The following is a 26,792-nucleotide window of genomic DNA, read 5'->3' as shown; positions in this document are numbered from 1 at the left end:
TCTCTCTCTCTCTCTCTCTCTCTCTCTCTCTCTCTCTCTCTCTCTCTCTCTCTCTCTCTCTCTCTCTCTCTCTCTCTCTCTCTCTCTCTCTCTCTCTCTCTCTCTCTCTCTCTCTCTCTCTCTCTCTCTCTCTCTCTCTCTCTCTCTCTCTCTCTCTCTCTCCCCCTCTCTCTCTCTCTCTCTCTCTCTCTCTCTCTCTCTCTCTCTCTCTCTCTCTCTCTCTCTCTCTCGCTTCCTCTCTCTGTCTCTCTCTCTCCTTCTCCCTCTCTCTGTCACTCTTTCTCTCTCCAACCTCTCCCTCTTACATCCGTTTTGTTATCTGAACACGAGCAGGTCGGTTGAATGTACATGTCATCACAGGTAATGCGTCATACTCGTCATACGACGCGTGTAAACACGAGAGAGAGAACGCGCGCATGGTCGGTACTAGTACTGTAGTTCTTTTCCCCCTCTCACTCCCCTACCTCCCCTCTCTCTCTTGCCTCTTTCGCCCCTCTCTCTCTCTCCCTCTTCCCCCTTACTCCACCGCTTCCCACCGGCGAATGCATTCACACGGCACACTATGCGGCAATCAAGTGTGAGTCACAGCTCTACATAAAACAGGTGATAATAACCATGTATAATAAACGACACATCGGAGGCGAAGAAATACATCAACGCCGTACGCAGTCCATCTGCCGTGCAGTTCATCAATTCGCGATCAGGGGGCAGGAGAGAGCACGCGAGCGCCCTGTCGCTGCTGTTAGTCACAAAATTTGTTAAAATTGTCACATTTAATGTTATAGCCTGTTGCTAACCTGCTGCTTTTCTGCCACTCTGGCTGCAGGATCGGATCCGCCTCACACATATGCACTCACACTGTACGCATTCAGCTCTGCTAGTCACTGAGGCATTAGTTTCGCAACTAGTCAATGCAATTCCGTAAACCTCTGCGCAAGATCAACCATTCGCGGGACTTCTCAGACAGAAGTCTTATAGTATGCGCCGGCAGATTTCAACTAAGGACGTAATGCGTGGGGACAATGCTCAGCCACTATCCTTTTGAGAAAATACGTGAAATGGGAAACTCTGCGATTAACGAGCAAAACAAGAAAAAAAATTAGCAAGCAGCTGGATGGCTTTCATCCGCAATTTGCAAAAAAAATTCTGCAAGTCACTTGCTTTGCTGTACTGCACTTGCTTTCAAGCACCAGGTCCTATGGTGAGTGAATGGAGAAGGCTCCCAGAAAGGCATCTACGAGGTATTATACGAGAGATCACGAGACATCAGCAAACACAAGAACATCGGAACACTACGGGCGCAAGAGACACAAGTCGACAACTCAACACACGAGAGAACGCCAACCGCCAACGCACCTTCGTCGTGGTCGCCGGCCAGGTCCTCTCCGACCTCGCTGATGACGGAGTGACGCAGCGAGTCGTGGCGACCGTCGTCGTTGTCGTCGCGCGACGTCTGCCACGCGTACGATCCCGCGATCGCATCGATGTTCACGTAGCTGCCGTCGGAGCGAGCGCGCCCGCGCATGATGGCATCGATCGCGACGGGGCGGTCGAGGTAAGGAGCGTCGGGTTCGTCGGCAGCGCACTCGCTCGCGCTCGAGTCCGTCGAGAACTGAGTGTCGCTGCGCTTCAGCCGGCAGGGGGCGTATGGCACGAGCACGTCCTCGTACTGCCGCCGCCGCCGCGTCCCCGCCGCGCCCTCCGCATAGGGGGCGCTGCCGCCGCTGCCGCCGCTGCCATCACTGCTCTCGTCCTCACGCAGCGTCTCGAGGTCGTCGATGAGACCAGCGTGCAGCGAGGCGTCCGACCCCGAGAAGCGCGTGTGAGGGGGCGCCACCGTCGCCGCGGGGGTCGGCGAGGCGTCGTCGCAGCGGCCGCCGGACGACGCGTTGAGACTCCGGGACGAGCCGGAGCAACGAGACGCATCGCTGTCGTCGCCGAGAACAGACTTCTGCTCCATGATGTCGACCTCGTAGTCGGGCGATGGCAGCTCCTTGACAAGCACGATGGCCGCCGCCGCGCCCGCGATCTGGTAGGTGGCGCTGACGGCGCGCCGTATCGTGTCCATTTCGGGAGAGGCGCCGCCGTCGGGGTCAGGGCTGGGTCGCGCGGCGGTCTTCGAGTGTTCAGCTTCGAGCGACTCGGTGGAGCGCGTCTGCGGCGTGTGCGCGCTGCTGTCTAGGCCGCTGTCGAGCGACTGGAACTCTTCGGTGATGTCTGCGCTGCAGCCTCCCACGCCGCTTCCTCCTCCGGTGCCTCCTCCGTCCTTCGCATGCTCCTGCTGCTGCTCCTGCTGCTGCTCCTGCTGCCTGTCGCTCGGCGATGCAACAGCATTATGAGCATCGGACGCTGGCGATGCGTTGAGGCTACTGCCGGTTTCCGGTGCCTTTCCGGTTTCCTCTCGAATGGCAGCAGCCTGGCGCTCGTTTTCCTTCAGTATTCGCTCCAGGTAAGCGAGCACGGCCCGCTCGCGCTTTAGGCTACTGTCCAGCTCGATGACACGCTTGTGGTGGCGCTCCTTCGCGACGCGGATCAGCTGGATGGTGTTCTCCGGTAGCTCCTTGTCGGGAAACCTCGCCTTCCACGCCTCGTAAAAGTCCTCCAGCGTCGTCGACATCACAGCGACGTACGCGTGGATTCTTCTCTCCCTGTGTCGCGGCGACGAATCCGCTTTGTCGCGCACAGAATCACACCGCCGGAGCCTGCTCTGTAACACACGGTGAAAGGTGACAAACGCGGATATTGGCAGGTCGACGGGAGCGTTCGCTGACTACGTCCGTCCGCTCGCCGTGCACATGTTGTAATGCGTGTTAGTACGCCGACTGACGCACTCACTCATGTGAAGCGCGAACGGCCACTAATAATGTAAACAAGCGGACCACCAGCGCCATCTGTCGATCAGAAAATGCAAACATTTATTTTAAGAACGTATAGCACCATCAGTAGAGATAGATATAATCATTCTTAATACGCTCTTGATATAATATACTGATTATTAATTATTATATATATCAGTAATATGTATAGACCACTGATTTCTATATAGTAATATAGTTAGCAGGTGTAAATAATAATAGATTATTATTAGATCTATTATTATATTCGCTCATGTATGATGTATCATGTAGTTAGTATCAGGAGTAGATAATAGAAGATCTTCTATTATCTACTCCTGTTAGTATTATAGAGATCAGTGGTATAGATGTGATACAAGGGGCGAGATATAAGATTAGGGTGAGGGGAAAGCGAACAGAAAAGCATTTCATTTTTACTAAACACAATTGTCCTATACTTGAATTCTAAAACCATATCACAAAATCAAAGGTTCATTTTTAAAAACATAATTTATTAGAATACTTCTAGATACAACTGCCATCAGCTTTGTTAATAAACCACAGGTTCCAATAACAGCCTTTTCTGATTACATCAGAAATGATGCATACAGTTTCAGATATTCTACCTGAAGAATTGGCTCATAATCATCGACTGTCAAGTTGTACTGCATGCAATACATGGTTCTATTACACTCCCCTCACATCACACATACCTACACAATACAAAACAAGAAGGTATTCCATTCTCTGCCACTCTCTCTCCCCACCCCCCTTCCCACACACACACGTACGCACCCCCACACACACGCACGCACGCACGCACGCACGCACGCACGCACGCACGCACGCACGCACGCACGCACACACACACACACACACGCGCGCGCTACTCATGTACAAATTCCATAACTAAATAGAATCAGATGATGTTTTTTCTACGTTGTATTCAGTCTTAGGTTGTGATCATGTAAAGTTCGGTATCTCATAGTGTCATCCTATTCCATAGTCTCTTATCATTAATTTGCTACAGAGACAGTAGCTTGTACTTTCTTCAACACCCGCACACACAGAGGAGTACTGGTAAATATCACATTTAATTCTTATGAATCATCAAGAACCCATTAACATGATAATGGGCATTAAATATCATTGACACGATTGATATCTGGATATTAACGAGCTCTTGACATCGCTCCAAATGCAACAATTGCATATTATCCACTGTGTTCAAAACTACCATAATCATTCTATATTTCTGTACAGTAACAAGATAATAAATTCCAATAAGATTAACCATATTATAAAAACGCTGCTTCGTGAAAATATCCCCCAAACTGGTCACAGTTAACCTCAGCTGATAAAATTATCTGCCTAGTGGCGCCACCTTTACACATGATTTTCACATCACTGAGACAAGAACGTCACGATAGTGGGCCGGGCAAGCAAAACGTAATTGGTGTTAGATGCTAGTAATCAGGCTTCTAAGTAAACCGCCCTTCTGACTGGTGTTAGGGAGCAGATACAATGCTCCTACAAGTTTGTATCATTAAAGATGCACGTGTCTTCCCAGTCTGAGAAACACTGCACAATATCCGCTCTAAATCAGGCCAAATTTTTGTCGAATGCGATTTCAATTTACAACCTCTATAGCTAAGTGCATGCCAATTGCATATTGAACTCGATCTCCATGCCACTGCCTTTTTTTCTAACAAAACAGAGGTCAGTATGTGTAATAGTATCATCTTTTATGCAGAAACAAGTGAACTTAAGGTGTGTAACACGTGTGTCTTATAACTGCAACTAAACGTTTCTCAACGAAATCAAAAGTACACAGGAATGACAGCACGTGGCAGAGACACCCTCATTGGGCAAGTTCCTTCAGACAACATCGCAGCCTGATATCGAAGGCCATCCACAAGGCTTTAGCCACTGCACAATCTTTCGCACTGCTTGCCTGAGCACTAACTATGTCCTAAGTTATCGGCACCACATATTTTAACTCTATTTATATATCTAAATGTAAATATATATGTACAAATACATGCATCTTGACGAAGATAAATTGGGAGATGTGTCACATGCGTGCTATCAGCACAACACTCCTTCCTTAGTGTGACCTAACTTATTGCCCTGCACCGGTTTGTCCCATGCAATGGAACGTCCGGCCTCCAATGTTCAACGTCTAGTAAAATCAGGAGCACAATACGTAAGATTCAGTCGGGCGACGAGCGCACTCTTGTTTTCACGTTGTCGGAGATGAATCTCGCGTCTGCCTGCCCTGGAATCCGATGGCTGCAGTGCTGCCCTCATGTGAGTCCAGACTAGATATGCTCTGTGTATCGGAACTTAGTACGGGTGCACCCATGGTGATGGTTGTAATGTCATTAACAATCATCTGAGCTATTTTCACTGCCATATCTTCCTTTTCCTAACGATAAAATTGTTAGACATCAATAATTTATTACTAATTCATGAAAGAACAAATGGAAAAACGAATTACAATTCAAATTAAGCAGCAGTGATACACAACACATTGCAGACAGATGAGTTTAATAAAGTACTCGTTTTTTGTTACATATCCGCTGACGTCAACTCTTATAAGGTAAAACAAATCTCAGCCTACCTTGTCTTCATCTTTCGTGATGAACTTTTTCACAGCCATGGAGATTTTGAAAGCTGAATAAACAGCAAGAGAAAAATCAGCAAATTAACAGAAGGCATACAACAAGTCTGTGCATGTGTCAGTAGATACTATGCTGACTCGCAATTGCATGACAACACAGCAGAGCAAAAGTGGTGCAAAACTTTAAAAAAGTTTAACTTAAAGTTTAACAAAGGTTTTAACTTGTCTTGCACAATAGCACACATTTACCAGCACAACAAAGTTTCCATAGAAAACAACGTTTTAAATAGTAAACGTTATATACATCATATGATGCAGAATAATAACTTGGTTGAATACATGGCTACATTCTTTGTTCATTATCAGATCGATCACCCTGTCACCTTGACAATTGCTGATGAATTTCTCAAAAACCTGTAATAGTAATAGTAATGTACCATGCAAGGCTTAAAAAATTAACATGCAATTGAATGGCAATTCCTACTTGATCCTCCAGATTAGCTACCAGTCAGTTTGGATGCATCTGCAGATACATCCAAACTGACTGGTAGCTAATCTGGAGGATCAAGTAGGAATTGCCATTCAATTGCATGTAAATTTTTTAAGCCTTGCATGGTTAGCAATCAGACGTGACAGAGTGTGTTGTACCTTTATCCTTGCGCCTTGGCTCCGGTTCAAAATCAGTGCAGTAGCGCCCTAGCTCGTCCATATGACCCAATGTCAGGTTGCTAAAATAAAGCAGGAAAGCATATTCATTGTAATGCCAGAACCTTTCTAATTCAAATGTATTTATAGCAGCTAACAACTACACAATAGCCCGTAAATTTATCCTTGCAACCAATGGCAACCTGTGGCTTTCTTTACAAAACCACTCGACTGAATAACACAAGTACCAAAAATATTAACTGGAGAAAATGGTTAGGATATATTTAGAGGAAGCTTGCACGATCAGCATCAGTAACAGCAGCAGCAATCATTCACACACAGTCTCTACTGCTTGCCTCACAATTCACAGAATATACCAAAACAATCAACAAACCACTTTCAGAAACATCGTAAACAGTCACGACACCATAAGTCAACACCGTCATAACCTCTAAAGCGCAATTACACGATTATCACAACCCCCTACGTTTCCGACGACGGGCCCCTTGACAGACTGCAGACCACTTCCTGTGCGTGTGCAGTGACTGTGTGTGAAATAATGCCCGCAGTGGCTACGTGTCCGGTCATCCATTACAAAGCTGATAGGCTTGATAAGCTGATAGTCACGATTAGGCCACGTCCCCTTTGAAATTGTTGATTTTACTGGATTTACTATTGCTTCAAAAGTTACAAAAACACATTTTTTTGATAAAATACCTAAGGATAAGTAATAATATGGTAAAAACTTATTGTTTATTGTTTTTTACTGGAAAAATATAGTTGGGTTCACATAAGAAATATATGACCGGACGCGTAGCCTGGGAGCTGCGCGTCTGGTAACCGGACGTGTAGCCACGGCCAATAATGCCGAATGAATAATGTCCGTTCCAAATGACGGGTATCCAGCGTCGTGATTGGCTCGCTCACCCTGCCTGCGGACGACTCCACAGCTTCTGCGGTGTCAGCTGTGCCGGGTCGATGTGGAACTCGTCCTCGATGCTACGCATGATTCGCCGCACTGCTTGCTGGTCGTGCGCCGAGCTCTCCATCGCCAGCAGCGTGTTCCGCGGCGCCGCGACGCCAGCGCCCTCGCTCTGCGTGCTCTGCTCGCTGCTCGCGCTGCTACCTGGTGGCGGGAAGAAGAAGCTTTGTGAGAATTGAGCAAGGACGAGCAACATCGGGAGGAGTTCGTGGAAAGCTCGTGCCTCTGAACGAAAATGCGTTGAGACGTTGTTTGATACTCTCGTCAAGCCTGAAGATTTATTACACATACAGCTTCCCAGAACTTTGCTGATTCCATTTAGTATTACAATGTACATGTATTTTACACATTAGCAGTAAGATGATAAAGGATCCTTATTTTGATCCCTTATTATTTTACTGCTGATGCAATGCAGATATGCACACTGCCAGACGTTTTATGTTGAGCATTAGGCCAGTAAGCCTTATGAAAAACAAAGTCACTAATCGTGGGGTACCATTTTAGAATGTGAACGCGCAACAGTAGCGGCAGCGCCACCTAGTTACCTGTCCGCGGCCGCAGCCTATTCCCAGGTGCCGGGTCAGTGTCGCTTAGCTGTATGGTGTTGATGATCTCTGTGAGGTATCTGAAGTAAATCTCACTCTGCAGGAATGGCTTCAGATACATCTGCAATGAGATCAACTTTGTAGGAGTGTGCAACCACAAGCACTAGAACCATAGTGCTTCTTTGAGTGTACGTACGCATTCATGCACGCTTGCACGTGTGGCTATGTTAATGTTTAATTGCATATGTGTGTCCATGCATGTGTGCATTTGTGTTGCATGTGCATGCATGCGTATATGGCTGTTTTTCCGTATTAAGCACGTATGTGTGCACATGCACGTCTGTGTATTTATTTTGTGCATCCATGCGTCTGTGTTTGCGTCCCATGTGTTGTTGCGTGCATGTCCTGGTGAATACGTGCAAAGAGATATGATATTTTCTAAGCATTATACAAGCTCGATGCAATGGCGCACGTAGTTACCTGGTCCATTGTGTGCAGCACAATCTTTAGCGGCTGGTCAAAGCAGTCGGGTAGAGGTCCGTCCTCACGACAAATGTTCGATTCCACCTCAAACCTCACGGCCTGGCTGAAGCCCAGCGGTGAGGTTGCCTGTAGTGAGAAATACCTGCCAAGGCAAGGCAAGATGTGGCATGTGATCAGTATGAATAGTAGAGAAGTTCACGCAAACATCATACAGCTTAGTAGAACTTGGTAATAAAATACGGTCATGTGCTAATAAAATATGGTCAATGGCTTAAATAGGTGATCTGACATTATTCGAAAATTATTCAGCTTAACCATACAGGTTATAAGTATAACCATGTTAAAGAACTCTAATATATGCCTCTATTAGGGTCAATAACTTTACATGTAAAGCCAAGAAACTTGATAGCATACGAATAGGAGTGAATAACAACACAATTTGTTTTTATTCACTCCTGATACTAACAATATAAATAGCAAACATTATATATATATATATATACATAACACATCTGTTACAATTATGGTGCAAATAGCAAGTTCGAATGCCTTTTGTTTCTGGCAATAAAAATGGTCCATTTATGTTACATGATTTGCGACCTACTTTTCATAGAGCACCATGGCATCGGCCTGCGCCTGCATGCTGTCATAATTTCCATCCTGCTCCTGTAGATGGCGGCAGAAGTTATCAGTAGCCATCCAAAACTCTATCAGTAGCATCGCATTCTCTTGCTCCATAAACTGCAATGTCAAGAGTTCATATCGAATAGATCAAGAGAGAGAAAGTGAGACACTTTAACCTAATACCTTATCGAGCTCAGCATCAATTGCAATCAAATCATATATTATATTCTGATGGCTTCAATAACTTAGTAATTATTCACTATGAATGCACACACATAGCACGTAATTTGCAACAAGGTAAATAACAGCTATCAGGTTAATAATTTGAATCTCATCTATATACCAGAAAATCCATGATTTCACATGAGAGGCTTGTGGTGACAATTTAATTCGAAACCATATACATTACTTTATTACCACATCTCATTCGTCCTTAGATTTCCTAATTACAAATAGCTAGACCAAAATAACTGCCTATATTATTGAAGAAGTGTAAGGACTTTACAACTTTTAACTGTCTATAAGTTCTAAAGAAAGAAAAAATACAAAATATCATGAAAACAAAATAAAGGTTTAATTACTAAAACCATTATTTCGAAATCATTGCAAAAAAAACGCACAATCTGAAAAAATATAGCGAAATATAGTCTCACCTCATAGCGGCTATATTACTGATTACACCAACTTAAAAAACACTAAGCATTCAAACAAAAGGGCATCTGATTCTGTGTAGTTTACTCCGTTTCTATTTTTAAATTGGCCGATATCTCGTGCTACCGCGAGATAGTCCGAGCTTTGCAAGAAATGGCGGCGATAATCAAAATGAGTAATCAAAACTCGAATCGTGCATGTTTTGGTGAATATAGCTAAGTACGAATGTTCTAAGACATGTTAGCGTTACTCTAGACAGTTGCTGTTACTCAAGCAATAACGGTAAGTATCGTATAAGTGGGGAAAACACAATCTTCAAAATACTGGCTTTAACCAGCATATATGAGTCCAAGCTAATATTATCATTAACCCATGTACAGAATCTATAACTGTAACAACTCTATTTACATAAGTTCAGGAGTGAATAGAAACCAATTTTGTTTTTATTTGCTCATGATAAATTCATTATTATCAGATATGAATAAGAAGTTAATTATTTCTATGATTAAATGTAAATGAACAACACGAGTGCTGATGTTTCTTACCTCCATGAAGTAGAAGAAGGCTGTCTCATTGTAGAGTAAGTCCTCCAGGTAAACAGTACCACTGGTTAGAACATCAATCTGATGCTTGCAATGATAGAAGCTCTGTTGGAACACAGGAAAGTACCTGCACAGCACAGAGATGCTGGTTAGTATCAACACTAATGCATACTATCGCATTGAACAAATAGGTGCATAACTATGTGGGGATTAGTGAAGTCTGCAATCAGGATACCATGGGTACTGACATGGATGGATATATGGGCTGGTGTCATTATATATATATATATATATATATATATATATACAGGGCATGAAATTCAGATTTTTTTGCACCGGCCCAGAGGGCTGGCAACAGCAGTTTTTTACTAGCCCTCAACATAATTTACCTCACAAATGTTGTAGTGTGCGGCATCGCGTAGTAGCTGTTGAACAGACTATAATGCAGATTGTGAATGATGTCCGAAGTGTTTTTGTCAATGTCATGTTTCACGCGTGCATTCTCGATTTTAAATTTGTAAAATGTTGATATATTATGGCGTGATATCCTTCAGGTAAAACAGTATTATAGGCTATTTGCTCATTAATGCTATAAATATAAATGTAGGTACTCGCTAACACGGCTGAAACCACTGGCTCGGAGGGCTGGTGTTTTGCCAACGTTACTGGCCCTCCAAATAATTTGCTGGCATATGCCGGTGGGCCGGTGCTAATTTCGCGCCCTGATATATATCATGATGTTAAATTTGTCTGATTTGTCCACAATTGCTATCATCATGCTACAAGCCATAATTACATGGGATACATTATTTTTATCTTGTGATGGACAGTGCAATTTCACACATTTCATCATTCTGCAACATTTCACCATTCTATTTGCATGCTAAATGTTCTTACTCTCTTATCATGATGTCAGACACAAAGTCCTGAGCTGCCACAAAGGAAGATGGATCGACCAATCCATCTTCCCTGCAGATCTTACCTGCAAATGTAGAAAGGCAGTTTATTACCCTATAACCTCTTATACTGAACAAACAAATAATGGAATGCACATGCATACGGTTAATCCTTATTTACGAGGAATGTGAGAGGCCAGCTTGCTGCAATACAAGCGAGCAATCAAAATGCAAATTCTGTATGAAAATTAAAAATCCAAGTGGTTTTCATGATGAACCTGCATATACTGGAATACAGCATACATAGATTCATGGTTTTACTCGAGCAAGGGGTAGCCACCCATGTACTATACATCCGACAGCTGCGAAACAATGGCAGACAACAAGTTCTGAGAGGTTATGCATCGCCGGTCAAGGCTGTAGGATAATGTCAAAACTCAAAGTAAAACGACATATAGACAAGTAAGTGTTGCACCGTGAGGTCACTAGGTCAATGCTCTGGTGCTGTGATGCACTCTATCTGCTTTAGACATTCTTGTAATGAAAACTCACCTGAACTAATACAGTGACAACTACCACGAGAGACACATGTAGTCATGGCAATACACATGACCGCTGACCTAGTTAATACTGAGATGATCCATGATTTCATTTCGATTGCACATGTATATTATCAAAACCGGACCTACGTATTTACATAACCTGCACTTCACACATATAGACACATTAATATGCCATGTAATAAAATTAAAATTAAAATAACTAAAGGTATAATACCTTATTAAAGGCAGTTATGTGCAAAAAATGCATTATGGAAAGGCACTGTATTCAAAACAAATATTTACCATAAAGATTGTCAATGTGAAATGAGCACATATATGCTGTTCTGTTTAATCACTACGAAAGCCATATAATGCATGAAAATACTTTTCTGGATATTTTTTTATGTATTCTTTGATTTAAGATTTGAACGTTTCCACGGTTGTTTCACATTAAGTTGGCTTGCCTTTAGACTAGACCGCTCTAACCTACCCCACTCTATAGCTAAAGTCAGCTAATGACAAATTTCATGCACAGTTGATCATACTCTACAGTGCATGATTTTTGGTTAAAATGCATGAGGTACCACGCACATAAACAGGCTTTTCACTTGCTGCAAGTACATTCAGACCTGGGGGCACATATTTTAAGTAAACAATGTTGGAATGAGTTTGGATACTCATTGTGTAAGAATATTATGCTGACATTAAAATTTTGCTCCAGCCAGTGAGGAAAAACTCCCGTAACGGAGCAAAACCTACCACTGCGTAAATGTGAATGCGGACAAAGTGTGGTATTTAGAATCCAGCTAGTTCGACCCCCATACCCAGGTTTCTGGGAAATAAAGAGAAACAACATGAGCTAGCAAAGTTTGCGTGGCATGAGAATAAGAAAACTGACTGTAACGTACGTATGATTTCATTTCGAATCCTATCGCCAACTCCGATTGGATCACTGGCGTCTTGTGCGATGAACTTGCTATACACTAGCATGGCATCTGCTTCTATACCTACAGAGTATTGCAAGATAAAGATGTCACCAACATTTATAAATGTGCCTGAAAAGGCAAACTGCATTAAATCACTCAAGCTACGATCTTGAGACAATCCACACATCTCCTAGAGATCGTTAGACACAGACTATGACCGACGATAAACTGCCCACAAGACCTCAGCGTATGTATTGCTAGTGGTTACCCGGCATCAGATGCTTCTCTCTGCATACTGTATATCGTCACATCAGATCTCGACTATAAAGGTGACAGCTGTGCAGATGAGCAGGAGCATACATGTGGAGTGAGTGCGGCCAAAGCAGAAAGATAGTGATCAGCTAGGCAATTTTCTTTGGCAATCACCAACACTTTAAAAACTCACGTTTACTGCATCTGCTGCTCTGCCAACAAGCGATCACTACGATATCTGCCACGCTTGATAATATTATCAGCGACCAGAAACGTTGCCAATCGCTGCCAGAAACAAATACGTTCATCTCAGATGTTGGGGGGAGAGGGAGGGGAGAACAATTTCCAGCAACGTCTTCCAACACACACCTTTTCTCAGCTTCTCGGCAATGGCGTCTCCCTTCACGTTCAGATGCAGTGCCGCGTCCGTCCGATTCGGCAGCGTCTTTGCATCCGACGTCTCGCCGGCACACCCGCCAGCGCCCTCGTGTGGCGCGCCACTCTCGCTGCACAAATTCTGACCGCGGGCGGCCGCCGCGAGGCCGTTGTCCGTCAGCGCGGCATCGTGCGCCAGCGCCGGGTCCGTCGCGCCGTGCCCGTCAACGCTGCGGCCGATCGTGCTGCACTGGCCGAGCGTCGTGCGCGTCATGCAGTTGAGCGCGTGCGTGCGTATGCGCAGCCATGTCGTCGTCTGAAAGCTGTCGGCGTCGAGCCAGAATCGGACAAGCCGGCCGGCGGCGCGCGCCTCCATGAAGCGCACGTAGTGGCCGAGCGCGTTGCGGTCACGCAGCACCTCGTGGTACGCCTTCGAGAGCCGCGAGCTGCGCTTGAGCGTCGACAGCAGCGCCCTCTGGCCGAGGTCGCCGAGGTGGTCATCGATGAGGAGGCTGTGCTGTTGCCGGGAGGACTTCTCGCGCGCCTGAGCGGGTCCGAGGATGCTCTCGGGAACGCCTGAAACGTTTGTGTCACCTTACTGGACATAGAAAACCTTGAAATCTTAGAGTTTGTAAACAACATTTAATGAACGAAAACGTGTGGAATTATAACAGTATACATATATTTGTACCACTCTGCATAATAGCACAAACACATTCATACTCATATGTTTATAAATACGTTAACATCAATCATAATGTAATTGTTTTATTGTGAACTAGCACCCAAAATGCGTACCACAACTGCTAATGCAGATACTACACGGAAGTAAATTGATGTTCACTTATATTCTTACCAATGTCACCATTGCAAATATCAGGACCACTTTGAACCGATGACTGTAAGGCGCTAGAACTGTGACCTGTCTGCTGATAGCCAGATGGAGCCACTAACACAGGTGGTTTCCTTACTGGTGATGCAGTCACCTTATTCTTGCTTTTATCTGAAAATCAATGAAGAAACCAATAAATTACATATAATTAAGGTACCAATATGTCTATAGCTTCAACCATATTATACTCTTAAATTTGTTTAAGGGGAATAGCATAAACTGTTATGAGATCGGTAATATATGATCCAATATAAAACCAAGGTACTTACATTTTTCAAAAAACAAGTCGGATATTATAACAGAAATACGACAGCTGTGTTAAGCAGTAAGTCTACTGCTACTGAAACTTGAGACAAATATTGTCACAGTGTGAAAATTAAAGTTTCAGACTAACCGTCTCCGATAGACTTCAGGTCATAGCTAGTTTTGTTACACATGTCACATGCGTACTACACTCAGTACAGCTCATAGGGTCTATGTCCCCCAGGGTACTGCCGGAACGTACCCTGGGTACCCTGCGTACCGGCCGTATACCAGAAACGGTACCCTGGTACTATCTGCGATATGGTTAGGAGTAGGCCGGTAAACAACTCCCTAGAACTCAGTTCAGTGGCAGGTAGGCGGAGTAGCGGTCCGGCATATAAAATAGTTACCATGGTATACGTTCCGGCTATACCGGACCGTACCCAGGGTATGTTCCGGCAGTACCCTGGGGGACATAGACTCTCTCAGCCTCAGTACACTGTGTAGTTAGTCAACTTAGTGAGCAACATACTGCATGACATTTTGTTGTTTACACCAGTCACAGTAATTCTAACTTGAATGACACAGAGCAGATAGCTAACATGCCAACTGCCTGCAACCTGACACAGCATACTCAGATATGACTGCTATCCACAAGGAACAACACATAATTTATAGGTAGGTGTCTAAACGACCGGACCCGGTTTTCGGAGGCCTGAAAACTAAACAACCGGCTTCTTCGTTCTCGATTGGTTCAGTTACCCGACATAACAGAACAAATATAAAGAATACTACGACAATTTTTTAATGCAAACATAAATATATTTAATCGAACATAAACAAAATGTTACGAAGCAATCAAATAATGAGCATGCGAACAATAAATGCGACAGAAAACAAATTAAAATTACAAAGAAATACAGAGATGCACGAGAAATAAAATCAAACCCTTTATTTTTGGGGTGGTTTGTTTTGTTTGTTCGAACACGGTCCCTTACTATCACGAACGCGAAAGCGCTACCGTTGAGACACTGAAAACCAACTTGAAAGTGAGAGATATAGACCTAACCCCTAACCATAATCCTTAACCCTAGCCCTATTCTAAAATGAAATAAATTAGCCAAAAATAATAAAAAAAATAAATAGTGACAAAATTAGACAGATCAGAGAACGAGAGCCGGTTGTTTAGTTTTCAGGATACAAAACCGAATCCGCGGTTGTTTAGACACTTCCTACTTTATATTATAACGACTAAATCAAGTGCTATAGCCACATTCACTCTGCAGAAAGTAGAAGTAGTACCTGTACGTGTAGGTTAAGGTTAGATGGGTTGAAGTTTAGGCCTGGCCTATTATTATACCATACTGTCCAATGTAAGTCTAGTTTGTTTTTAAAACAGTTGACCGTCTTGGCCTCGACAACAAATGTTGGCAGTGCGGTTCCACGCATTCACACTCTTTGGCTGAAGAAGTGCTGTCGCATTACAGCCTGGATTCCAGTGTTCGAAATTCACGTGCGGCCCGTCGGCCGCCGCCGGCAGTTTCGATGCCGGCCTACAGCTTCTTGATCAACAGGCCGCTGATCCTACAGCCTATTTGATCACCGAAATTCGAAACACTTAAGAAACTGTTACCTGTAGAAATCTGTTCATGCATATTAACTCCAGGCGTATTTATTTGAAAACTAATCAGTGATAAACCGTTGACATACATGTAAACAATGCGTTCGCCCACTGCGCAATCAAACTTTAGTTGGCATTCAAAGAAACGTGCGTGCGGATGTTCGGACGCACAGGTTTAGCACAGGTTCCCTGAATCCAGTAGCAGCGTTGGCATCGCCTCACTGTTCACGTGCGCTAGTTGTTGGGAGTAATTCTCACATCCCCCGGCATTTCACGTTTGGATGTAAACAATAAAGTATCACTGGTAGTTATTTACAAACGATCAGGATACTGTTTTAAAATATATTAAGTAAGGATTTAGGTAATATTAATCATGTTGAATTATACAGTAAATAATAATAATTGCTCTCAAGTTTTAACACACGATGCTCAGTAAGGTCACTGTAGCATGCCAAAGCACGTCCGTATTATACTTACTAGTCATGCAAACAGCAGTACAGCCTCGTCGCACCACTCAGGTTTAAACCGTGTCATATGTTTTTAACGTTTGGAAAACTATATACATTTTATACAGGGTTGTAGCTAAATAAAAGCTTTCCTACGTAAGAGCTTGTATGTATACAAATACATTACTTTTGACACACTCAACACAGACGGAATTCGCCCAGTCCCATACAAAATTTTACAGTAGATTAAATTTTACATAATTTTTTCCTTTATCACCAAAGTGTTGCTAGTTGTAATGAATGTATTGGAGTACCTGAAATGGCTCTAGATTGCATCTCAGAGCTTATAATTTTCAAAACGCTTCTGGGCCCCCCAGACCCCCATAGACAGGTCCCCCGATGTGTACCAGGGACTACAGTCTCTGGTCTCTCTGCCTCGTCAACGTGGGAGAGTGCTAGTTACAAGTGAGCTAATATTAACACGAGGTCGGCGTTATCCTTATTGTTGAGCCCGACAAAGGAAGCATAAACAGTCATCCGACGAGGGGAAGGAAAACAGTAGGGCATTATGATTATGGACGATTGTAATGACTAATAACCACAAGGAAGAACATGATATGCCTGTTTTATTCTGTTAATTTGCTCCGAAAATTGGCGGGCTTACAGCTTTCGCCTGGCGCGTGCCTGCAGCTTTTAGGAGCTATAGGCATGCCAGGCCATACAGCTTTTCTGCTCAGGGCGAAACACATCTGGCTTGGACGATCTGCAGCGATATTCCGCGCGAATGCGCTCAAACGCCATGTTTGCAATTTTCGTGCCGCCTTTCCAGACGTGTACAGTACGGCGTCTTCTAGGAGTAGGTCTGAAAGCGGCTTATCCTTTTCGCTCTGTTCGCAGTTCTGCCATTGCACGAGGGATCGCACTACCCAGTTAGGTAGAGACTGGATAGAACATGTCTCTCAGTATCTTCATTTTTTGCATAATTTTGCGCGCTTTCTTTTCTGTATACGGCAGTTTTTTGATTCAATTTAACAAATATATAGCGCTGATGCGTTAGCCGGTATGACGGACTGAGCCTTAGAGGATGCGATATATAGGAACAATACAACATGTTCTCGCTATTGCGTAATAATTCCAGTATACAGTTGTGTTTCATGTCACTCTTATCTCGCTGATTTGTTATCTCTGCATAAGCTTACACTCCTCATCAATAAAGATGTTCTCACATTGGTGGCAGAAGGCCTAACTGTGACACGTGGGAAGCTTGAACTGTAAGATGTTCCGCATAAGGCAATTCAGTGAAATTCAGGCGTGCGCCGTCTCTGGACCGGCCCAAGGATAGAGATATCCGGTCCCATAAAACCAATGTGCCTCGTAACTCGTGCTTCTACAGGCACCTATATACTATATATGATATTAACACGATCCCCCATGACGGCATCGAATGGTCATCCACCACCTACGAATTACTTCTATTAACTACAAAGTACATGCTTACATAGATTACTAGTAATATACTAGTACTACTAGATGTACCAGGACCTACTACGTATACTAGTACTAGTACTCCATTCTCAGCCGGTTATATGACAAACTGCTGGTTACGCGTACTAGTAAGTTACTATATTAATAATGACGACTCTGTTAGTGTTAACTAGTACTCTACTAAATATAATAATAAACTATGCTAACTATATGACCGAAATCATTTACTTACCCAATCTTCATGTTTCTATAGCTAGCCTATCTCTTTGACCTATATTGGCCGAGGTTCCTGTAAATTCCGTCGAGATCTACGTCACAACGTACGCTGCCGGCTGCCATTGCTCTCGCGGCTCGCGACTGTTGGACACGCTTACACTAATATACTATAGCAGGTGTAGGCAAGGTTAGCTGCCAATCTCGCTCGACGTCCTTCATTCTTTGAAACTTTCACAGCAGCGAATACACATTCAACAGCTTACTTCTTTGTTTCTCCTTGAACTAACAGTATTCACTGTATAATAAAAACATAAGTCTCTGCTTCGTAGAGCTATGTCAGGATACCATCGCATGTACATGCGAAATCACAACAAGACTGACGAAAATGTCTCGGTCATAGCTCTCAGCGCTGCATACTGTCGTGGGACGTTCCCGTGGTCGCGTGCGCCTTGCCGCGGAACTGCGCGCAAGATCTGCGCTCAGCACTTCGGGTCAACACCTCCTTTCGGCAACGCTTCTCTAGTATCCCGTCTCATCTGGATCTATTTTTGAATAGTTTCAGAGGATTACCCCTGGTGGTTCCGGTTGCCAGTGTGAAGAATTGGTTGCTATTACTGTTTTCTTTGTCTGTTAGTGTTAAAATTTTGTAAGTTTCGATCAGGTCTCCCCTCTCTCTCCTCTGTTCCAGTGAATATAGACCTAGTATAGTGTACAACTACTAGAGTTCAAAATTTCTAGGTCAATAGCTGTGCGAGACTCACCGACCCCTTTTCTTTCCAATAAGTTGGAGTCTGTTGGACTATCATAAACCTCAAATTAACTCAACCAGTTTTCGCGAAGTGTAAACAGTGAACAGCTGAGTACGTCTCAAGAACGAAATATTTTTGCTATATTCGGCAGCTTACCTAGTCGGCGTTTGAAGAATGACATGGTCTATAGCCTATATAAACAGACTGTCATTTTTAGAAATTACATCCCCTTCTCCATAATATATAATGTGGATAACATCTCCGATTACAATGTTAATTTTAAGGAAGTTGATTCGATACGGAGGCTGCCATATTGGAACTTGCACCGCCCATTCTCGCGAGAAGTGGCGCGAGCATGAAACATACCAAGAGTAGATAATAACACATTATGTTGTATTATATGTAGTATATATATAGTATACACATTTATTGTGTTATTATCTACGCTTGAACATACCATAAATATTTCATGGTTTTTGCGATATTCAGCGTTAATGGTTTAGTTACTTTAGTGGGCCAGCTATCACAGTATCAATGTAAAGAACATGTTAAAATAATATTGTGTAGCTCAGGTTGGCTTTACATTGTATTCAGGTGTGAGGAGTAAATTGATCCAGAAATCAGAAGTGGGAGAATAAACTAGTAATAATAGTCATCATCAAGGAGCAGATCATATGATAGAAATATAATATAGAAACACTAACAGTAACACGCACGCACGCACGTGTACGCGTGCACACCCACGCACGCACGCACGTGTACGTACGTGCACATGCCCGCACATGTAGGCCTACGTGCACATGCCCGCACGCCCGCACGTGTACGTCTGGATCTGGATAGTTTACTGCGTAGCCCACGCTTACGTGGATAATAACGCAGGGACGTACATTCCGTAGGCCCCCTAAGGAATAAACGTCCAGGGCTATATAGCTACTCATGGGGTGTGACCTAGCTTAGGTAAAGCCAGGTAAGTTAGCCTTTTAGCCGAATGGCACTGAGGGTGGTCACAGCCAGAGTTTTTTTAGCGCCCTTAGTGGTTCTTTTACGTCCAGGCGCGCCGGAATAGCATTTTGATTGGGGGGGTGCAAAGACCTAAGGGCTCACCTTTTTTTATCGTGTTGTGCTGAGCGCTGTGCGCGACATGTTTCGACGTGTGCGCTGAAGCCGCGTGTGTGCGACTGTGTGCATCAGCGCGTGGTGCGACGTCGGTTGCGTGGACGCGTGTGTGCGTAGCGCGTATTGGTCACTTATGCTGCGTGAAGCGCGTCTGGCGCGACGCATGTTGTGAACGTGTGTGGCGTGCGCGTGTACGAAACTTTGTCGTGAAGCGCGTGTTGCGATGTGGTCATTGTGTCATGACGCGTGTTTGCGTGAGCGCCATGTGTTGAGACGGTTGTGTGCGTGACTCGCGTGTGGCGACGTTTTGCGTGAGCGGCGTGTGTCGATTTGGCGTGCAAAGCGCGTTGTGCGACGTGTTGCCGTGAGCGCGGTGTGTGCAACGTGTGTGCGTGACGCGTGCATGTGTCGCCTGGCGTGTTGTTTCGTGAGTGCGGCTACGGGTCGACTGTGGCGGACCGCGTGTTTGCCGTGACGCGTCATGTGCGCGGCGTGTGCATAGCTCGTGTTCCGAAACCGGCGTGATCGTCCAATCACGCAAAGCGCGCGCCGCGAAAACTAAAAGAATGATAAATTATTTTGAACGTAAGAATAACAATCCTAATCATACATCTTATTTTTCTTTCCCATCTCTTTTTTGGGTGGAGATTTTGGTTTGCCCTCCCCCCCACTTTTGGATTGGAGAAGGCCGGCTCGACGGAAAGCCGCAGCCGCGCGCAAAAGAGACGAGCCGCGCATACCAAGGCGGTAGACCTAGTAGCCGACCAGATGAGAAAGGCTACGTGAAGAAGTAGCGAGAGAGAAAAATAAGTCAGCGCAGCGAGGACGATGGATCGACGAGTAAAAGGGAAGTGCGCCCCCGCCCATTTACCGAGGCGCCTCCTGTTGAAGAGCAAACACACGCCTAACTTGCCGAGTATTAGTAATGAGGTAGAGGTCTGTCTAAAATGTCCCCCGGGTACTGCCGGAGACGTACCCGTGGTACGGTTCGTATCACGAAAGATAACATAACACGATACGAGGCGTACCCTGCAACCATCGGAATATGCCGATCCGCGTACCACTCGCCCTACCCACCAACCGATCTAAGGATTCCCGCCTACGCCTACCCCTCAACCTCTACAACCCAAACCTGAACAACCTAACCCTAATCCTACACCCAAACTATATCAAATAGTAACCCAGGACTTTCCGCAGTACACTGGAGTACAATAGACCCTAATACTTACTGACTGCAGACCGGACCGCCCAATTTATAACGTGTCATCCGACCACGGGAAGATCAACCCAATTTTGAAACCACTACGTTTATTTACCACCCTTGAGAACCAATCACGCGAATAATCATTTCGTGCGCGTACTACGTCAGCACGCACCGCACCACTTCTCACTACACACGCACGCACGCACGTGTACATGAACACGCACGCACGCACGTGTACGTACGACTGTACGTGAACACGCACGCACGCACGCACGTGTACATGAACACGCACGCACGCACGTGTACGTACGACTGTACGTGAACACGCACGCACGCACGCACGTGTACATGAACACGCACGCACGCACGTGTACGTACGACTGTACGTGCACACGCACGCACGCACGCACGTGTACGGACTGTACGTGCACACGCACGCACGCACGTGAACGACTGTACGTGCACACACACGCACGCACGCACGCACGCACGCACGTGTACGACTGTACGTGCAGACACACGCACGCTGCGGCACGCACGCACGCACGTGTACGTGCACACTTCTACTTTCATACTGGACAGTCCGTGAGGAATAACGTCCAGGGAGTGCGCAACTCCAGGTGCATGTGAAAGATTAGTATAAAATATTTTTAGAAAATGTAGACAGTAACGTGTTCCAGAGATCGAGGCAAATTTTTTTCAATTTAATATCGTATGTTAAGGTGCACATTTTAAAGGTGGTGTAAGACTGCATTGGCCATTCGGGTGGTCTGAGTGATGTGAGAATCCCACAAACATTAAAAATAATATGAAGGCTTCTTCATGGAAAAGGCTGTATTCAGTACATGTACTTGTAATTGAATTAAATGCCACAAAGCTTTAATAATAAGAATAATAATAATTGCAATTAGCAGTGCAGTTATTGATAGGCTTTCACAAATATACATTTTCTCAATAAATCTTTTCTTCGATTTGTATTTACATTATTTTACTGTTATATTATTCAGACTTGTCACATTGCATAGCAGCAGCAATACTGGTAATGCTGGGAATCCTTACATGTAAAGCACGGCTGCCTGGTTCCTGGATTTCATGAATGCCTGATTTAGGATGTGGCTTTCCTACTTAAATTATACATTGACATTTAACATAATATTAAATTTTACATTGCTCTTGGCCTATACATGAAGATATTGTAACTAGAATAACTTGCCAAACTATAGTAATTGTAGGGATTGTGATGTGATGGTGATATGCCATGATAAACAAAATATGCAAAGGATTGTAAATTGCAAGCAAAAATGCTAGTTAGTGATATCTTCGCAAGTAAGCTAATATATAAAAAAAAAGTTGAAACAAAAAATCATTTAAAATTTTTTTATTTTAAAAGTTCATTTACAGAATACTCATATAATTTTTTGTTTACTTTTGTCAGCTTAGAAACTTCTTGCTGTAAGGTAGCGACCTTTTCTTCTAGTGACTCTACTTCATGGTCATTCACTTGCTCGGACACCTACATTAAATACCAAAACAACGTGTGTAAAAACATTTCAGATATTAATTAGTATAGGTAAAGACACACGTACAGAGGAAATCCAAGAATATACATCAACAAGAATAAAATCCAGCTATCTTTAACAATATAAGATAAATAAAAATATACCCTGTGCAAAACAGCTTCCATCAACGAAGACACATCTTCAGATTGTGACTGAAACATAAAAAAATATATAAATTAATGTAGATTAAAGAAAATATCCTTTCATTAACAAGTTGCCGGTGATTATGATCCGTACTATGGAAACGTTGACCACTGCTGTTGTTCTACTGAACGTTCTCGACTATCTGTGTCCATGATCATACTACATAGTTCACCTCCTGCACCCCAGAGAGGCAGACTTTCAGCACGTTTGATTCTCCGGTCTCCATCTGTCGTTTGAATGTCTGGAAGGGTAGACGAGGCTTTGCGTTGGGCGTAACCAGGTTTATTGGCGTTGGTACAATCACGGCGTTTGTGACCGGCCCTAAAGCATCAAGAACGTCTTGAGATATATACACCGATTCAATGATATAAGGCAAATGCGACAATTAAAGTATTGACACTATACCTATAAATACAATTCAGACAAGTCCGGCTTACCATCTTGCTCGATGTCAAAAAACTAATAATTAATTTGGATTGTTTTCCATTAAAATTGGAAATAATTATAATTAAAAATAAGATTGTTAGGATCTGAAACGGGTACCTTTCGAGAATCTGCCAAACGTGCTTAATTCTGCTAAACAGTGTGGAAAACATTTTCCCTTTGCTATGTCACTTTCTAACAGTTTGTAGGCTTGTATAAATTAATGAGCATACCTTTGTGTGGAAATGTTCGGATGCACTGAGTACTACTGATGTCCCATAGCATTGCTGTGCTGTCTTGTGAGCCTGACAACAAAGTGCTGCCATCTAGTGTCATGCTTAGAGAGGTTACTGCTTTACTGTAAAATATAACGATGAGTAGCTGATTATGCATTTAGTAGCCAAAATAATAGATACGCATTAAATGATGCATTATTTTATGTTTACAAACATAAAATCGTGTAAAAACTGCATTGGTTAATGTATATTAAAGCAACTAATCTCAGAAATGAACTGAATGCCTACATCAGGAATACATGACCCTCTCATGTATATAAAATTGTAGCACAATAACCCTTCGCTTGAATTAGTGCATCTGTAAATGGTGAATACGACCATCATAAAAGCATAAATATGTGAAAACCTATGATACTACTACAAAAATGGTATAGAAATAGTAAACAGTAAATAATTGAATTCTAATATTTGGGAACTGCATGTACACTATTAGAGAGACTTTTGACAGTTACCTATGACCAGTGAACACGTGAAACTGTTCCTCATCTTCTTTTCCTACATGTCGATCTGTCCTAACGGGCTGTAATGGCATAAATTTAAGATGAGATTAAACATTGCTGTATTCATCATACATACAGGCAAGTTGGACACCGCCACATAATCGGGTGAAACCATTGGTTGGTTGCACTCACCTGCGTAAAGAGATGTGCTTGGAATATCCGTCCATCTACACCGCCTGCAAACAGGCTGTACTCTGCTGGGTCCAGACGGACAGAACTCAGGGGCACGTCGAAGGTAACAGAAAGCAGCAGATATCCCGATGCCAACTCATACAGCTGCAAAACGAAAACTCTTAAAAGCTTGCAGAGCGTTTTTATACTTTCCCTAAAAGAGAACTGCAGCTGAGACTGCAGGCAGCCACCACAAAACTTCGTGCTAGCGTTTGAATTATAGAGACATTGTTTTGCTCATATCCAATCCCCAAGCACCCGCGCAGATGTGAAACTCGCTTTTCGGTCTGTAGCTGCATGGCTTTACATACTTTCCTCAGGTATTCATCCTCCATCTACCATGTACAGTCAAGCCTGTATATAAGAGTCACTCAATAGAAATTCCATAAGTCAATTTTTTTTAACAGGTGTCTGCTGTACAGATGGTATTTCACTATAAGAATATGACCTTTCATATATGACCCTTCAGGCTGATTGCAAAACTGTCCTTTATGTGCAGGTGTCTGTTCTATAAAGGTGACAGCTAACACAGGCTTGACATATAGAAGTTAGTGTAAGCTCATCATATACATATCTTTAACTTATATAGAAAGGGAGGAAGTGGCAGAAAGAACAGCAAGATGTGTCGCTGCACACTGTACGGTTGGTTACCTTGCAGGTGTGATCTAGTGAAGACGTAACAACTCTGGCTCTAGCTCCGCCAATGCCTACGTAAAGGTCTGTGACAGGCAATGAATGATGGGACCAGCTGTACTTAGGCTCTGCCTCCCCAAGAGTACTTCTGTCCGGGCACAGCACACTGTAAAAAAACATGCCACGGGAAAGTTAGTATGGTATTTTCTGCATTACCACACTGCGTACATCAAGTCTTATACATTTTTTATTTACTTAGGAAACAATGAAATGGATAAGGTCTAGCCTTACTACTACTAGCATATAAGATAACCTAAGTAACTATCTTACATTGAAACCTCAAAACATTTTAACATGTTGACATTGTATCAGAATTGCATACTAGGTTGGTTATCACATAATATAAATTTTAAGGTGGAAGAAATTATACCTATTTAAATTCCACACAAGCACCAGGTTGTCCTCACCACCTGACACAAGGTGGGAGACGTCATCTGTGAAGCTCAGACAGTTCACAGTTTGGTAGTGTCGCGACAGCACGGTGAGTAGTTTTCCCGTAGACACCTGCAGATAATTCGAATTTGTAAGAAATTATGACAAATACTGCCAACTCTTCTAGTATGTATGTATACATTAATATCTCTTGCCAAACTGATTTAGTCATATCTGTGAGTGGAGCGGAATGCCTCGGCATGTGATCTTTCCTAGTAACATGGGAACACAATACATTAGACAAACATGGTCTCAAGAAAACTTGGTTAGAAAATGACATTCCTGCACATAAAACGTTGATGAATACAGCAGGTCATATCTATAGGGCTTGCGGCACCATTTATACACACCTCAGACCCAGTGAAAATGGTGATGCAATTGAGTATACTATATATATATTATATCAGGAGTAGATAATAGAAGAGTAGATCTTCTATTATCTACTCCTGATTATATTATATATGCTGTATACTAGTTTTACATACACGTAATAATCTCATTGGACAATGAATGTGCTTGCTACTATGAATAAGACCAAGCTGCATCAGTGGCATGGCCCAATGATTAAATAAACAGTAAGCACCTCCCATATGTGAATGCGCTCCGAGATTGCGGCTGCACAGTAGCTGCCATCGGAGGCAGTGGTCAGTGCTGAGACCCGTCCTGGACAGACTACTTTCTGACAGGTTTGGTCCTAAAAAATTAACATACAATAAATTCTATAAGATAAGTGCTAAGGTCTGAACTAGATAATTTTGATTTACTCTTGCACATGTATATCCCTATCAATATTCTGCTAGACAACTTGAATACTGCTAGCCAGATAGATAGCTTAGTTGATGATATAAAAAAGACAAGTATAGCATGTAAAATCTGTGAGAAAAATAAAATGATGGCAGGCATTATATCTATCCCAATTTCTGTGTCGCAGTGAATACACGCTATCAGAATTAAGTACATAAACAAATTTATTGTGACATAAATCACATAATAATGATAAACTCTAAGTTAATTATGATGTACATCTGATAGTGATGATAAACTAGAAAATATTAGTCAATAACTTTGAATCTAACCAGCTACCAACCTTTAGTTTAGGTAAAAAAATATTTTCAATATCCAGACGTTTAATGTAATTTCAATTTAAAATTTCTTAGTACAGACTACAGATGGGCTTGTACATTCTTAGCCCAATCACACCCCCATTTATGACTGTGCTAGCTGGTTATTACAAATAAATCTACCAACATTCTACAAGTTTATATGCCATCACTACAACATTTGTACTCCTCAATACTACTAGCAACTCAGACGAGTTTATGAATAGGTCTTGTAGTACATTGAATGTTACCCTTTGCTGTATAGTCCACACATGTAGCAGCGGTTTGTTGTTTAGAGCACTAATCAAGTACTCCCCACGGAGAAGTGCGAGCGTGCGGGGTGCACTACTTCCACCCTTGAAGGTTCCTAGTACCGTTCCTGAGTGCACATCCCAGACACAGATGTTCCATAATTGGCCGCTTACCTCACTGGTGAGGATTACCTACAGTATACAGAACATTACACACGTTGAAATACATGTGTACATGTCATACTCATACTCATAGTCATAGTCATACATATATATATTATAGTCTATAGACAAGGCTCGACACTAACTTTTTTTTTCAGTGGCCCGATCA

The 26,792-nt window shown here is 43.2% G+C and overlaps 2 protein-coding genes across 2 annotated transcripts in view; both read right to left on the bottom strand.

Moving 5' to 3' along the window:
- Positions 1-3,650: 3,650 nt before the first annotated feature.
- On the bottom strand, positions 3,651-18,885 carry LOC106811587 (A-kinase anchor protein 10, mitochondrial-like). Its single transcript, XM_014815276.1, has 13 exons — positions 18,729-18,885; positions 13,777-13,923; positions 12,915-13,496; positions 12,276-12,374; positions 10,827-10,911; positions 9,933-10,056; positions 8,717-8,853; positions 8,110-8,254; positions 7,630-7,750; positions 7,030-7,228; positions 6,106-6,185; positions 5,458-5,510; positions 3,651-5,262 (listed from the first exon to the last, which is right to left on the bottom strand). Exons 1-13 carry the CDS (start codon positions 18,751-18,753, stop codon positions 5,077-5,079), a joined length of 1,983 nt encoding a protein of 660 aa, XP_014670762.1. The 5' UTR covers positions 18,754-18,885; the 3' UTR covers positions 3,651-5,076.
- A 3,370-nt stretch (positions 18,886-22,255) lies between these two features.
- The window catches only part of LOC106811580 (WD repeat-containing protein 18-like), a 6,827-nt gene continuing 2,290 nt past the window's right edge, over positions 22,256-26,792 (bottom strand). Inside the window, exons 2-11 of the mRNA XM_014815257.1 lie at positions 26,462-26,653; positions 25,694-25,804; positions 25,049-25,182; positions 24,637-24,784; positions 23,947-24,090; positions 23,767-23,834; positions 23,252-23,376; positions 22,768-22,916; positions 22,556-22,603; positions 22,256-22,405 (exon numbers count right to left, since the gene is read on the bottom strand). Coding sequence (XP_014670743.1) covers positions 22,271-22,405; positions 22,556-22,603; positions 22,768-22,916; positions 23,252-23,376; positions 23,767-23,834; positions 23,947-24,090; positions 24,637-24,784; positions 25,049-25,182; positions 25,694-25,804; positions 26,462-26,653 — 1,254 coding nt within the window. The 3' untranslated portion in view covers positions 22,256-22,270. The remainder of the gene's footprint in view (positions 22,406-22,555; positions 22,604-22,767; positions 22,917-23,251; positions 23,377-23,766; positions 23,835-23,946; positions 24,091-24,636; positions 24,785-25,048; positions 25,183-25,693; positions 25,805-26,461; positions 26,654-26,792) is intronic.

This window comes from Priapulus caudatus, unplaced genomic scaffold (genome assembly GCF_000485595.1).
Source record: "Priapulus caudatus unplaced genomic scaffold, Priapulus_caudatus-5.0.1 Scaffold553, whole genome shotgun sequence".
Lineage (NCBI taxonomy): Eukaryota > Metazoa > Priapulida > Priapulimorpha > Priapulimorphida > Priapulidae > Priapulus > Priapulus caudatus.
This window is presented reverse-complemented; position numbering and strand designations above follow the sequence as displayed.

Bases quoted from the DNA above. Each gene is read 5' to 3' on its own strand.
- LOC106811587 (XM_014815276.1), bottom strand. From the start codon at position 18,753: ATGTCATTCTTCAAACGCCGACTAG. The intron at 8,854-9,932 runs GTAAGAAACATC...TTGACATTGCAG, and splicing joins CCTTCTTCTACTTCATGGAG to TTTATGGAGCAAGAGAATGC. The intron at 7,751-8,109 runs GTAACTACGTGC...ATCTCATTGCAG, and splicing joins TGCTGCACACAATGGACCAG to ATGTATCTGAAGCCATTCCT.